At 39.3% G+C, this 13,681-nt stretch overlaps 1 protein-coding gene across 1 annotated transcript in view; it reads left to right on the top strand.

The window, feature by feature from the left end:
• Positions 1-13,681, top strand: part of cdh13 (cadherin 13, H-cadherin (heart)) — a 784,391-nt gene that overhangs the window by 324,535 nt on the left and 446,175 nt on the right. Inside the window, exon 4 of the mRNA XM_041795315.1 lies at positions 4,998-5,111. Coding sequence (XP_041651249.1) covers positions 4,998-5,111 — 114 coding nt within the window. The remainder of the gene's footprint in view (positions 1-4,997; positions 5,112-13,681) is intronic.

Here is a 13,681-nt window from a genome sequence, read left to right as displayed (position 1 = left end):
ATGTCTTTATGGACCTTGCATTGTGCACTGGTGCACAGTCATGTTGGAACAGGAAGGGGCCATCCCCAAACTGTTCCCACAAAGTTGGGAGCATGGAATTGTCCAAAATCTCTTGGTATGCTGAAGCATTCAGAGTTCCTGTCACTGGAACCAAGGGGTTCTGCAGAAAGTTGGAGACCTCTGTGCACTGTGTGCCTCAGCATACGCTGACTCTGCTTCATCATTTTATGTGGCCTACCACTTGCTTGCTGAGTTGCTGTCGTTCCCAATTGCTTCCACTTTGTTATAATACCACTGACAGTTGACTGTGGAATATTTAGGAGAGAGGAAATTTCACCACTGGACTTGTTGCACAGGTGGCATCCTATCACAATACCACGCTGGAATTCACTGAGCTCCTGAAAGCGACCCATTCTTTCACAAATGTTTGTAGAAACAGTCTGCATGCCTAGGTGCTTGATTTTATACACCTGTGGCCATGGAAGTGATTGGAACACCTGATTTCAATTCTTTTGATGGGTGAGTGAATAATTTTGGCATACTTATTAGTGTATAATAAAAGTCCTGATAATATTAAAAATCAATGCGCCTTTTTGTTGCAGATTTTTTTCTATTTCTTGGTCCCCTAGAGATGGGAGAACAAGATTGTGCCAAAATGGTCTCAGTATTCATTGTTTACTCTTTGTCACATGTAAAAATCTTTGAGCTTTATTTTCCATACAGTCTCCTCTTTTGTCTTTATAGTCCCATACCTTTTGTGAAAGTCATGTGACATTGCTGCAGCACAAATATTCTTAAAGTCCAAGTTGTCCTGAAAAAAAAAAAAAAAAAAGATGTTTAGAGTTTGACTGTGCATCACAGGGTTTAGAATTCACAAGCTTTTTAGGACAATAAATCTAGGTGAGAGAAAACTGTGAAAAATTAGCTTCAGAGGGTTAAAATAAAGTTGTAAATACAGAGACAAAATGATTGATACCTGTCTGGTGAGTGGTAGAGTCATGAGCCCCTGAATTTGAATTCAACTCTGCTTGTGATGACTAAAGCTTTATTTTTCTAGATTTATTTATTGTTGCTGACTTTGAGGAACTCATACAAACATTTTGGCTGAAAGAGATTTGAAATGTGACTTTTACATCACAGTTAATATATTTGTCAAGGTGTTGAATTGGTGACAGAAGCCAGGACGCCAATCAACACAGCCACCTCTGGATTATGGAAGCTAGTTAGTGGGGAAGCTAATTTTTAAACTTATTTAGAAATGCACTGAAGTGTTGGGAAACCAGAAGCGCAATCGCACTGGTTAGCAGTTACAACAATGGCCCAACATCATGATAGCTCATCCCACAAGCCATTGCAGCAGACTGGGATCACACCTCCAAACCAATCATTTTGCATCTTTGGGAAAAAGAGATGTTCAGTTCAGAAGGGTGTATTTTTAATCTGAGCTCCTCCAGAAACTTCCTCTGTCCTCCATCCTAACCTCCTCCAAGTGCATTTCTGATCCTGTGCAAACTATAATGATGCAACTCATCCAGTGCATGACTATAAGTTTGAACCAGTCTTCCTTTTTGAACCTGTCTTATGTGTCTGATTCTTTTTTGTTCAAATGCCGTGTGAACTGGCCTTTTTCTTTGGTAAAATAACAGAGTTGCTCCTTTTCTTCAAATAGTCTAAAGTGGACTTGTGTTATTGTAGGCTAGGACTCAGCCTGGCGTGGTGAACAGAGGCAGAATAAATAAACTCATGATAGAAAGTTGTTTACAAGCCTTAGTATTTGATACTCACGAGCCAAGGTCATTGTAAGCCTGGATCAGAGGCTACTTTGAGAAGCAGTTTAAAATCCCAAACCTTGTTTGATTCATTTTTATAACAAAACACAGCATCTTAGTTCACCCACTATTAAACCAGATGTTAGAGAAGAAAGTGTGCATCATGACTTTTTATCCTTCAACCACTTGAACCACTGAGGAAATGCTTTATCTTTTGTGCTGATGATTTACAGCGAGGGAATCGAATGCCAATCCAAACTTTAAAAGAGCTCCAAATGTGAGTCATGTAGCATTCGCTGCAGCCAAACATCATATTTAGAATTCTCCATCAATGTAATGCTGTTTTTTGACATAAAAGCTGGAGATACTAGAAATCTCTTCGTGTGAAATTGGGGCACTTGGCACATGCTTTGACCACATCTGACAGAAAAGGAGTCGTACGCTGTTTACTTCAGTCATGAGAAGGAAGAGGAATATAAAAGATCAGCACTGCTGCTGCAGATGAGACTAAATAGAAGTAAATCATTTGCACTGTGTTATTCATGTATCAGTAAAATGAACTGTACCTCCCATTACATCCACAGAGCCTTCAAGTGTTTATAATATTACCAACCCAATTGGAATGTTCAAATATTTAAAGTTTTACCTTGATATTCCAGCACAAGATTTTGACTGTACTCACCATCAAATTGGGCCAAATCAAGGCAAATCTAACTGTTGTTAAATCTCATCTGGGATCTATGAATATGGATTCCTGGTGCTGTTTGGTCCCCCACTTCAGGTCAGGTCAGGTATGGGAGCAGTCCACCACATCAACTTTGGTCCTTTACTGATTTGGTCTCCTGGTGGCCATCTTTTCAGATATCCTGCCATCTGCCCCTTCCATAATGTAGGTGGTCAACCCCACTCACCCCCAGCCGCCCCTGGCATCTTGACCAACCCACCAGGTCCTGAATGCAGAATGCTCTCCACTCGTTCACAGGAGATGCCAATAGCATTAACTATCTGATTAACAGTTCAACGTCTGTCAACCAACCATCCCCACGGTTTATGTTTTCTTGGGTGGTGGCTGTGGAAGGACATCCAGAACTTGGGTCATCTTCAAGGCTCTGCCTACCCCTCTTGAATTCAGCAGCTCACTTTTTCACATCATCCTCCACCACATCAGCATGAATGTCCTTGGGAGCAAAATCCTTTTCTGCAAACATTTGATAGCACCACAGTGCCAAATTTAATCCATATTCATAAATTGATTTTAGTAGTGCTTTCAATGTCCTGAATTACTTCTTCAATGTGGATTTGTCTGGAAGGAAACACTGTAGTTAGTATGAAGAAGGGTTGAATTTAATGCATGCCAAGTTTTATAACAGAAATACACTATATTGCTAGAAGTATTCACTCACCCATCCAAATAAATGTAAATCGCTACAGACCTCCAAACTTCATGTGGCCTTCAGATTAGCTCAAGAACAGTGTGTAGAGAGCTTCATGGAATGGGTTTCAAGCTGCATCCAAGCCATACATCACCAAGTGCAATGCAAAGCGTCGATGCAGTGGTGTAAAGCACACTGCCACTTGACCTAGAGCAGTGGAGACACGTTCTCTGGAGTAACCAATCGTGCTTCTCCATCTGGCAATTTGATAGACAAGTCTGGGTTTGGCGGTTGCCAGGAGAACATTACTTATCTAACTGCATTGTGCCAAGTGTAAAGTTTGGTGGAGGGGGGATTATGGAGTTTTTCAGGAGCTGGGCTTGGCCCCTTAGTTCCAGTGAAAGGAACTCTGAATGCTTCAGCATACCAAGAGATTTTGGACGATTCCATACTCCCAACTTTGTGGGAACAGTTTGGGGATGGCGCCCTCCTGTTCCAACATGACTGTGCACCAGTGCACAAAGCAAGGTCCATAAAGACATGGATGAGAGAGTTTGGTGTGGATGAACCTGACTGGCCTGCACACAGTCCTGACCTCAACCTGATAGAACACCTTTGGGATGAATTAGAGCAGATACTGAAAGCCAGGCCTTCTTGTCCAACATCAGTGTATGACCTCACAAATGCATTTCTGGAAGAATGGTCAAAAATTCCCATAAACACACTCCTAAACCTCGTGGAAAGCCTTCCCAGAAGAGTTGAAGCTGTTCTTGCTGCAAAGGGTTGACTGATGTCATATTAAACCCTATGGATTAAGAATGGGATGTTACTTAAGTTCATATGTGAGTCAAGGCTGGTGAGCGAATTTGGCAATATAGTGTATCAGTGAATCTAGTTCTTTGTACAGTCTAATCTCATGTCATGATCACACCTTCAGTTAAATGTAATGATAAAGGTGCTTTATTAAGCATGTTTTGTGGGCACACTTGTGGGAGTGTGACTGAGCACTCATGCGTTTGTTGCCTCTCCTCGGCTCATGTCCAGGTGAGCAGACAGTCAGCAGACTGTCCCTCCTGTAGGTCATCACCTCTGTGTTAGCAGCCAGGATTTTAGCTCTGTGTTCATATTGGCAATGACAGACGTGATTTCCATCAACATCCAGGCAGAAGGCCTCTCTCTCTATCACTGATCTGACAGTGACACAGGAGGGAAACATCTGCCTACATTACAGCAACCTCCACATCCTTGTTTACAGCAGCAGCACAGATGAAATTAAATTATGTTCTTGTATTCTCAAGAGCAAAAATAACATTTTAAATTGGCTCTGTCTGCATAAACAATACAGTTTCTTTGCCAAATCCTTTTCATCTCCAAATTCATGCTTACTGTGTTTTCTTTTTCTTTGTGATCCTGCATAAAATCGTCTTTTCTCCATTTCTCACCTGCCCCTTTTTAAACAAAGGGCCTGCATAAAGAACTAAAGGATATAATTTCACCATGGAGCAGTTATTTCACATTTGCTCTGAAAATATCCGCTCTGTTCTTTCTGCTCTTTGAATGTGTAAAGCATGCGGTGCTGTCTGACAGATGCAGGTGCTCAGCCCCTTTTTTGCATTCCTAGCATATACAACTCTGCCATCAGAGTTAGGAATCACTCCAAGAGTTCCTGTGCCAATTTTGTTCCCTCGGCCTCCTAAATCACAGAGTAAACTGCTTGCTGTGAAGTCATGTGTTGATGGTGGGGTTTGAGGTTTCCTGGGCAGAGCAGAGAAGGTGTGAAATGGCTTCTTGATGTGACTAAAGCAAGAACTTTTTAGGATTTTTAACAGCGTGGTGTCTCTTCTCTGTGTTTTAGGGTATCCTGAGTGTCGGCCAGAAGCTGCCACACAGATCTAAGAGATCCCTGCTGGTCCCTCCTGTGATCATAACTGAGAACCAGAGAGCTCCGTTCCCCAAGGTCATCGGCAGGGTAAGAAACTCGCCGTCCTATGATACAACAAGACAGCTTTGAGATCCCAACAGCATCCAAGTCTGACTCTGGAATGGTTTCATGCCAAGTAGAAACAAAGTTGTCTGAGATTTCCTTTGCATTGGCAAGATACCCTCAAGAAAAAGAGGCCAAGGATATCAATATGTGCATTAATCAAATATTTGGAAAAGATTTGTTTGGTTGGTGCAACCTTGGCACCGAGTCTTAACCTTCTTTCTCCATGGGTGCAAACTCCAACCAGTCCAGAATTCCTCCTGTTCCTCTGCACCCCTGTTGGCTCCAGGTCAACTACAGCATTGATTTTAAGAACTTCCTCCTCACCTTTTAGGCCATGCATAACCTTGCTCCTCTGCAGCTTTCTGACCTCCTGCACATCAATACACCCTCCTGCATCTACAGGTTTTCTTCCATCCAGCTCACAGTACCACCGACCTGTTAGACCACCATGGGATCTAGGGCCTTCAGCAGCTTTGGATCTCCCTCCCATCAGACATCCATAAAACTGATTTTCTGTCCATTTTTAATTCTCAAATCCATCTTTTTAAACTGGCATGACCTGGTGGACCTACAGTGTATGCTGGGGATTCCACATAGAAGTATGGATCAGGCTTTATCCCATACACATTGACATGCCTCTGACGCAGCAGCAGGAAAGACCTCAGGTTCAGCATCTTGCCCAAGGATGCTTCAACACTTTGAGAGAGGAAATAGAGATTCAGTCCTGCTATAAAGAAGAATCTAAAGCCGGAACTTAACGTTGTGATTGATTTGATCAAATCACAGTAATATGACTTTAAAGGATCCATTCTGAAAGACTAAAAGGATCTATTTGTCCCTTCAAACCAGTTACTCAGTGCTGAATGCAACACAATACTTCAGAAAGTTCACCAGATATGGTTTTATTCCATCGATCCAGTCTCAAGAAAGCCAGTCAGCATTGACTAAAAAATATAAGGCATTCTTTATGCAGAATGTATTTCTTCTTTTCATTTTCAGACACCAGTAGGTCTGTATTAACCTCATTTTTCTTATACATTATACATATTTGACTGAAAGTATTTTCAAAAAATGGAATTTTACTTCATTTAAACTTCAAATCCTATTAGTTATGAAATCAATAAGATATGAAGTCTTGAAGGGCAGACAGTAAACATTTTAATAAAACCTTAAAAGGGATATATTATGCAAAAAACACCTTTTCAGGCTTATCTAACACAAATATGCGGCCCTGGCCTGTCCACAATCACCTCAAGTACCAGAAAAATCAATTTCCTTCACCCCTCTCTTTCTCCAACTTTCAGAAAATGTGTGCTGAAACAAGCCGTTCTCAGATTTTACCCTCATGATGTCACATTGGGAGTAAGCACCCGCCCCCAGGTTTGGTTGGCCCTCCCCGCTTGGAAGAAAGTTCCATCCTCCTCTGCTGATCTCCCTCTCAGCTGTCAGCTGAGATGCTGGATAGCTTAGTGGATTACACTGCTGACGTTTATCTGGGAGCTTCATGGTTCAAATACCTGTCAGGTCCTTAACTTTGGATGAAAGTGTCTGTAACATTGTAACATCAGAAGTGCCACATCCATTTTCTGAGAGGGGTGCAGTCAGGGTGGAGTCAGACAGCAAATTACCATTTAAAGCCACAGACACAGAAACAGAGGGGTTTTAAGACATGCAAAAATCTAATACTGGAGTGTTTTTTTTTCAGCAAAAAACTTCACAGGCATGTTTTCAGGACCTCTGAGAACAATATAAACTTGTCTTAAAATATGTCCCCTTTAACTTATCGAAGAGTTTATGTAATACCAATTTGGTATAAAAAAAATCGAGGAAACTTCCATCTTGGTGGAAACTGGTGGTCTACCTCACTCCTGGTTCAATCTACAGTGCTGTAAAAATGTATTTCCAGCCTTCCTGATTCATTATATTTTGCATCTTTGTCAGATTTAAATGTTTCTGACCATCAAACAAATTTGAACTATTTGTCAAAGATAACTTGAGTAAATGCAAAATGCAGTTTTTAAATTATGATTTCCTTTATTAAAAACAAACAAACAAACAAACAAAAAACCCATCCAACCCTACCTGGTCCTATGTGAAAAGTCAATGCCCCCTAAGACCATAACTGTAGGCAAGCATTTGAGATTTCTAGCAATGCAGAATTGTTTTAAATTAGCCACATTAGAGGGTTTTCCAGCATGAATGACCATTTTTAAGGTCATGCCACAGCATCACAATAGGGTTTAAGTCTGGACTTTGTCTAGGCCACTCTAAAACCTTTATTTTGGTTGCAATCCACTCAGAGGTGGACTTGCTGGTGTGTTTTAGATCATTGTCCTCCTGCATAACCCACATGCTTTTGAGCTTGAGGTCACAAACTTGACCAGATATTGTTTTTAAGGGTTTTCTGGTAGAGATCAGAATTCATGGTTCCATCAATCACAGCAAGTGGTCCAGCTCCTGAAGCAGCAGATCAGCCCCAGACCATCACACTGCCACCACCATGTTTGACTATTGGCATGATGTTCTTTTTTTTCAAATGCTGTTAGTTTTAAAGTCGATTAAAAAAAAAAAAATCAACTTTTGTCTCATCAGTCCAAGGCATATTGGTCATTCTGGGATTTTATTTTTATTTTTATTCGTGGTCTTCCTTTCTATTACAGAATCTTTTCATATCTGGGTTTTTATGATGTCTCTATAAGCTGACACCATTTTGTCTTTAAAATGTTCTGCCAGTTTTATGATGTTGGAGTTACATTGCTGGCTGAGTTTTTCATGGGTTCTTCTGTTGTTGGGGTTTTCTCTTTCTTGTGATGTTTTTGTTGTTTGTGTTTTGCTTTGTAACGGTGATTCTGCTTGTTGTCAAAGCACTTTGTAAACCTCTGTTTTTAAAGGTGCTATACAAATAAAGTTTATTATTATTATTATTATTATTATTATTATTATTATTATATTTTCCCAAAAGTCTTGGGGATCATCATGAACTCAAATCTTAACTGAGTCAAGTGAGTCCTAGAGGTCTTTAGATATTGTTCTGGGCTCTTGGTGTGGATAGTGGGACTAGCTAGCTTTCCAAAGAATGTGGATAATAACAGTTAATGTCTGATTTAACAGCCTTCACATAGGGAAGGTACAGTTGAAACCAGAAGTTTACATACACTATATAAAAAGGCACATGAACTTTTTTTCTCACCGTCTGACATTAAATCAGATTAAACTTTTCCTGTTTTTGGTCAATTAGGATGATCAAAATTATTTCTATTTGCTAAATGCCAGAATAATGAGAAAAGGATTTTTTTTAGACAATTTTTATTACGTTCTTTAAAGTCAGAAGTTTACATACACTAAGATTACTCTGCCTTTAAACAACTTGGGAAAGCCCAGATGATGATGTCATGTCTTTGGAAGCCTCTGATAGGTTTATTGACAACATTTGAGTTAATTAGAGGCACACCTGTGGATGTATTTTAAAGCACACCTGAAACACACTGCTTCTTTGTGTAACATCATGGAAAAATCAAAAGAAATCAGCCAAGATATCAGGAAGAGAATTGTGGACTTGCACAAGTCGGGTTCATCCTTGGGTGCAATTTCCAGATGCCTGAAGGTGCCACGTTCATCTGTTCAAACAATTATACGCAAGTATAAACACCATGGGAATGTCCAGCCATCATACCGCTCAGGAAGGAGACGGGTTCTGTGTCCCAGAGATGAACGTGCTTTGGTCTGAAAAGTGCATCTCAACCCAAGAACAAAAGCAAAAGACCTTGTGAAGATGCTGGCTGAAGCTGGTAAGAGTGTGTTATTATCAACAGTCAAACGAGTCCTGTACCCACATGGGCTGAAAGGCCACTCTCCCAGGAAGAAGCTATTACTCCAAAAGAAACATAAAAAAGCCAGATTACAGTTTGCAAATGCACACAGGGACAAAGACCTTCATTTTTGGAGACATGTTCTGCGGTCTGACGAAATTAAAATTGAACTTTTTGGCCATAATGACCATCGTTACATTTGGAGAAAAAAGGGGGAAGCTTGCAAGCCTGAGAACACCATCCCAATTGTGAAACATGGGGGTGGCAGCATCATGTTGTGGGGTTGTTTTGCTGCAGGAGGGACTGGTGCACTTCACAAAATAGATGGCATCATGAGGAAAGAACATTATGTGGAAATACTGAAGCAACATCTCAAGACATCAGCCAGGAAGCTAAAGCTTGGGCGCAAATGGGTTTTCCAAATGGACAATGACCCTAAGCATACTGCCAAACTGGTTACAAAGTGGCTTAAGGATAACAAAGTCAATGTTTTGGAGTGGCCATCACAAAGCCCTGATCTCAATCCTATTGAAAATTTATGGGCAGAGCTGAAAAGGCATGTGCGAGCAAGGCGGCCTACAAACTTGGCTCAGTTACACCAGTTCTGCCAGGAGGAATGGGCCAAAATTCCTGCAAACTATTGTGAGAAGCTTGTGGAAGCATATCCAAAACGTTTGACCCAAGTCATACAGTTTAAAGGCAATGCTACCAAATACTAATGAAATGTATGTAAACTTCTGACTCTCAAGAAAATAATAAAAAGATGTATAAAAAATTATCTCTCTCATTATTCTGGCATTTAGCAAATAGAAATAATTTTGATAATCCTAATTGACCAAAAACAGGAAAATTTTAATCTGATTTAATGTCAGATGGTGAGAAAAAAAAAAGTTTATATGCCTTTTTATATAGTGTATGTAAACTTCTGGTTTCAACTGTAGGTTTGGATGACTTTTTCCTTTACTGATGAAATCACTGTTAAAACTGTATTTTATGTTTACTCAGGTTATTCTTGTCTAATATTATATTTTTTCACAATCTGTAATGAAAAAAAAAATCAGGAAGGGGGGGAATACTTTTTCACGGCACTGTAAAGTCCACTTCACAATACAGTGAACCTGATTACTCCTGTTGGTTATCACAAAATAAACACAAGATAATTCATAAATGTCATGCCCTAAACATCTTCATCTGACAACTCCTCTCTGTCAAAATGCAGAGTGGGTTTCTAATGGAAAAACAGGAATAAGGACTTGATGAATCCTTCACCATCAACCTGTGAAATTACTGTAAGTGATCCCATTTTAGACTCAGCTGCAGTTTTTCCACCTGAGTGGAGCTTTTACCAAGCTCACTGCTGAAATTGGAAACCTGTAAAACAAGCCAATCTAATAACCTAATCAAGCAATGTTTTCTCTCATTTTTATCTTACTGATGAGTTCCTGCCTGCTGCTGTACATCTAACAGACCTGCTATAACAGTTCAATATTAAACTTAAGTATATAGATTATCAGTGTTGCCAATACAAATAAAATCCCTGCTGTTCCATGGAAAAACTCTTAGGGTAGGGGGGACTGGGGACAGTTGCAACACTTTTTACATTACTGTCAGTTACTCAGAGACTATTTGGACTAGGCACACCAAATCTTTACATATTAAACTTACATGTGCCTGCTAATTACCCCTACTATTTAAAGATGGCTACATATGACATATCAATCACAATATTTATTTGAATAGAGGAATTCAGATGTTGCAACTAACCCCATTCCTTTGGACAGTTGCAACACGGATCAGGGACGGTTGCAACATATTAAAAAAAACATTAAATTTCACTAAATAACTTATGCTTTTTTTCTCAATAAGCATATTATTCCTACAATATTAAAGTATATTATATCTAATAAGTTTTGTTTTGTGTAAAACATAGGCCTACCTTGAGTCAAAGTGCAGATGTTACCGAAGCTATAAAAACTCAATAATTCAATGTGGGACAGAAAGAATGGACTAATTTGCAATACAAAAACCATTAATTAAACATGTTTTTAGTGAACAAAATTCAAATTGTTTTAAAACTCTATATGACAACAAATAAATGGACTTTTCTCCTGTTTTCACAGGAAAACTTATGTGGCTAGTTTGTCCCATAGCACAACAGATACAACTATAATTGCTCATTTTTGCTCAGAAAGTTATTTGGGGAATTATGTTGTATATCATTAGCATTAGCTTCTCATTGTCTTATAATATAATTGCTTATTCTGTCCATCATGAGAAATGAAATATATTAGTTGTGCCTATTTTGAACTAAAAATCTTCAAAATTACTGCTGTATGGTCTGTTTTGATATGACTAGCCTAATTAGCAGGGGGCAGTTGCATGATATCAGTCATGACAAAACATCATGTGCTAGCTAGCCACACTGACATTGACACATGCTATCCATGTCACTGAATAGTCAACAAACAATCATTCAAACTAGGTAAGTTTGGATTTATTCATACAAAAGATCAGGACAGTATGACAAATATACAGCTCATGAAAAAAGCTACTTTCATACCCCAAAACAACTTTGTCTTGATACAAGCAGGACCAGAAGCTCAATTTAGCCTCTCTCTTCTTGGTAGGCAGAGGGTCTAACTGAGCATGTGCAGTGTGAGTGTCATCACTCTAGCATGTTTCTGATTGGAGAAATAAGGCTTGTTGCAACTGTCCCTAGTTTCCCCTGCTTGCAAATCTAAAGCTAAAGATGTAAAGTTTTTAGTACTGCATTTTGGTTGCATTTTTCCTTTGGGTTTTTTGTTTTCACACTGTAAGAGTATAAAGCCAGTCAAAGCTATTGAGGTAACTGAGATCAGGACCCTAGTTTTTTTTTAAACAGTGCATACCTGAAGATGATTTTACTTTCTTAACAAAGATATTATAACACCAAAACGATGAATTGCTTCTCTGATAACAGCCAGTGATAACAAGGGTGGACAGTGAAGTGAATTTCAATCATCAATAGGATCAGGATAGGATAGGATATGACAGGGGCGAGATGGCACGATACAATATGGTACAGTACGATACGGAACAATACAATATGCCCATTCCAACAGGATAAGTACGATAAGATAGGATGTGATGCGAAGCAATGATATGAGATGAAATATGTTATGATGCAGTGCAACTGGATGCAAAACAATAAGATATGAGATATGATGTGATTCAATACAATACGATCAGTACAACTTGATAAGATACAATGCCATGTGATTTGATCAAGAATATTATAGAGATATGATAAGATTTGAGACGATGTGATTTGATGCGATCTTTTGACGTTTGAAAGAGACTGCAAATCAAATGCTGGCAGACCTGAATGAGGGATTCTAGCAAGGCAGGGCTGCTTTTGTTGCAGTTTTCTAAGAAAAAATAAGTATTTTGAATTGGATACAAGCTGCAACTGGAAGCCAAAGGAGAGAGATGAGTGATGTGCTGTTTTGGGTTGGTCGAAGACCAGGAGCACTGCTGTGTTCTGGATTTTCTGCAAATGTTTTAAACGTGCATGCAGAGAGGCAGAGAGGATAGAAGTTTTAGTAATCAGTGAGAGCTATGATGAGAGCCAGGTGCTGTGTTGCATGCTCTGTTGGGTAGGATCTGATCTTCCTGATGTTACAGAGGGCAAATCAGCATGACCGAGCAATCAAGGCCACATGAACCTTAAAGGTTAGCTGGTCATCGACCACAACACCCAGACAGGTTGCTGGGTCGATTGCTTTATCACTGCAGAAGAACCACTCCAGGGTGTAAATGGAAGCTAGCTGAGACCAGGTGTTTTGTTCCACATCAGGGTATGATTGTTGTGTTTCAATGTCCAAATGAACGAGGCCAGGGAGAAATCATTCCCTTGTTTAAGACCAACTTCTCCAAGCAATTCAGTTTTAAAACTACTCTTGGACTTTTTCAGTTACAGGGTGCAATGCATCAACATCATACAACTCATCTGAATGCATGTTTCACAATGAAGCAAATAAATGTGAAGACAGGGAAACCAGAATTGGAAAAAATCCCTTCTTCTGAGCTGTTAATCCTAGGATGTCAGCTTGCTAATGAAGACTTTTAAGTGAGATAAAAATAGAAAATAGACAACCAGAGATGTTGAATAAATATGTGAAAAGGCAAGTGTGATAAAATAAATAAATAAATAAATATATAAAAAATAACAGGCCCTGCTAAAGTCTACAAATATGTTGTTTATTCGACACTGGAGAGGGAACAGATGCCATGATAAAACAGCATGAAACACTTCAAAATGTAATTATCTAATGAAGGTATTTCCAGTTAAACATGTTGTTGTCATTCTGTGCTGTTTTGGTTTGGAGAGATAAACCACTGTGTTTTTAAGCTGATCCATAATCACAATTTATAAATCAGAGGGTTTTATTTTTCTTTGTTTTCTTGAGGGCAAGTAATTTATGCATAAGCAATGCCTTCGACTGTGAGGATCCAATAACATGAATTACCCAAACAGTGTGCACATGTGCATGAAATGAGGAAGGAGTTGCCTGTAGACTCTGCACAAGCTATAAATATTGCAGAAGTACATAAAAAGTGTATTTTCAATGTATAATAAAAGGCACTTTTAAGGTCATAGTGCAATTATGGAGAAACCAGACTGCAGTCACAAACATGAAGGGTTACTTTGCTCTGAATATCACAAGTAACACAGACTAAATGTGCCTTAATAAGAAGGTAGGT

Source organism: Cheilinus undulatus, linkage group 9 (assembly GCF_018320785.1).
Source record: "Cheilinus undulatus linkage group 9, ASM1832078v1, whole genome shotgun sequence".
NCBI lineage: Eukaryota > Metazoa > Chordata > Actinopteri > Labriformes > Labridae > Cheilinus > Cheilinus undulatus.
Note: the sequence above shows the minus strand (reverse complement) of the source record. Positions and strands in the feature narration are given on the sequence as shown.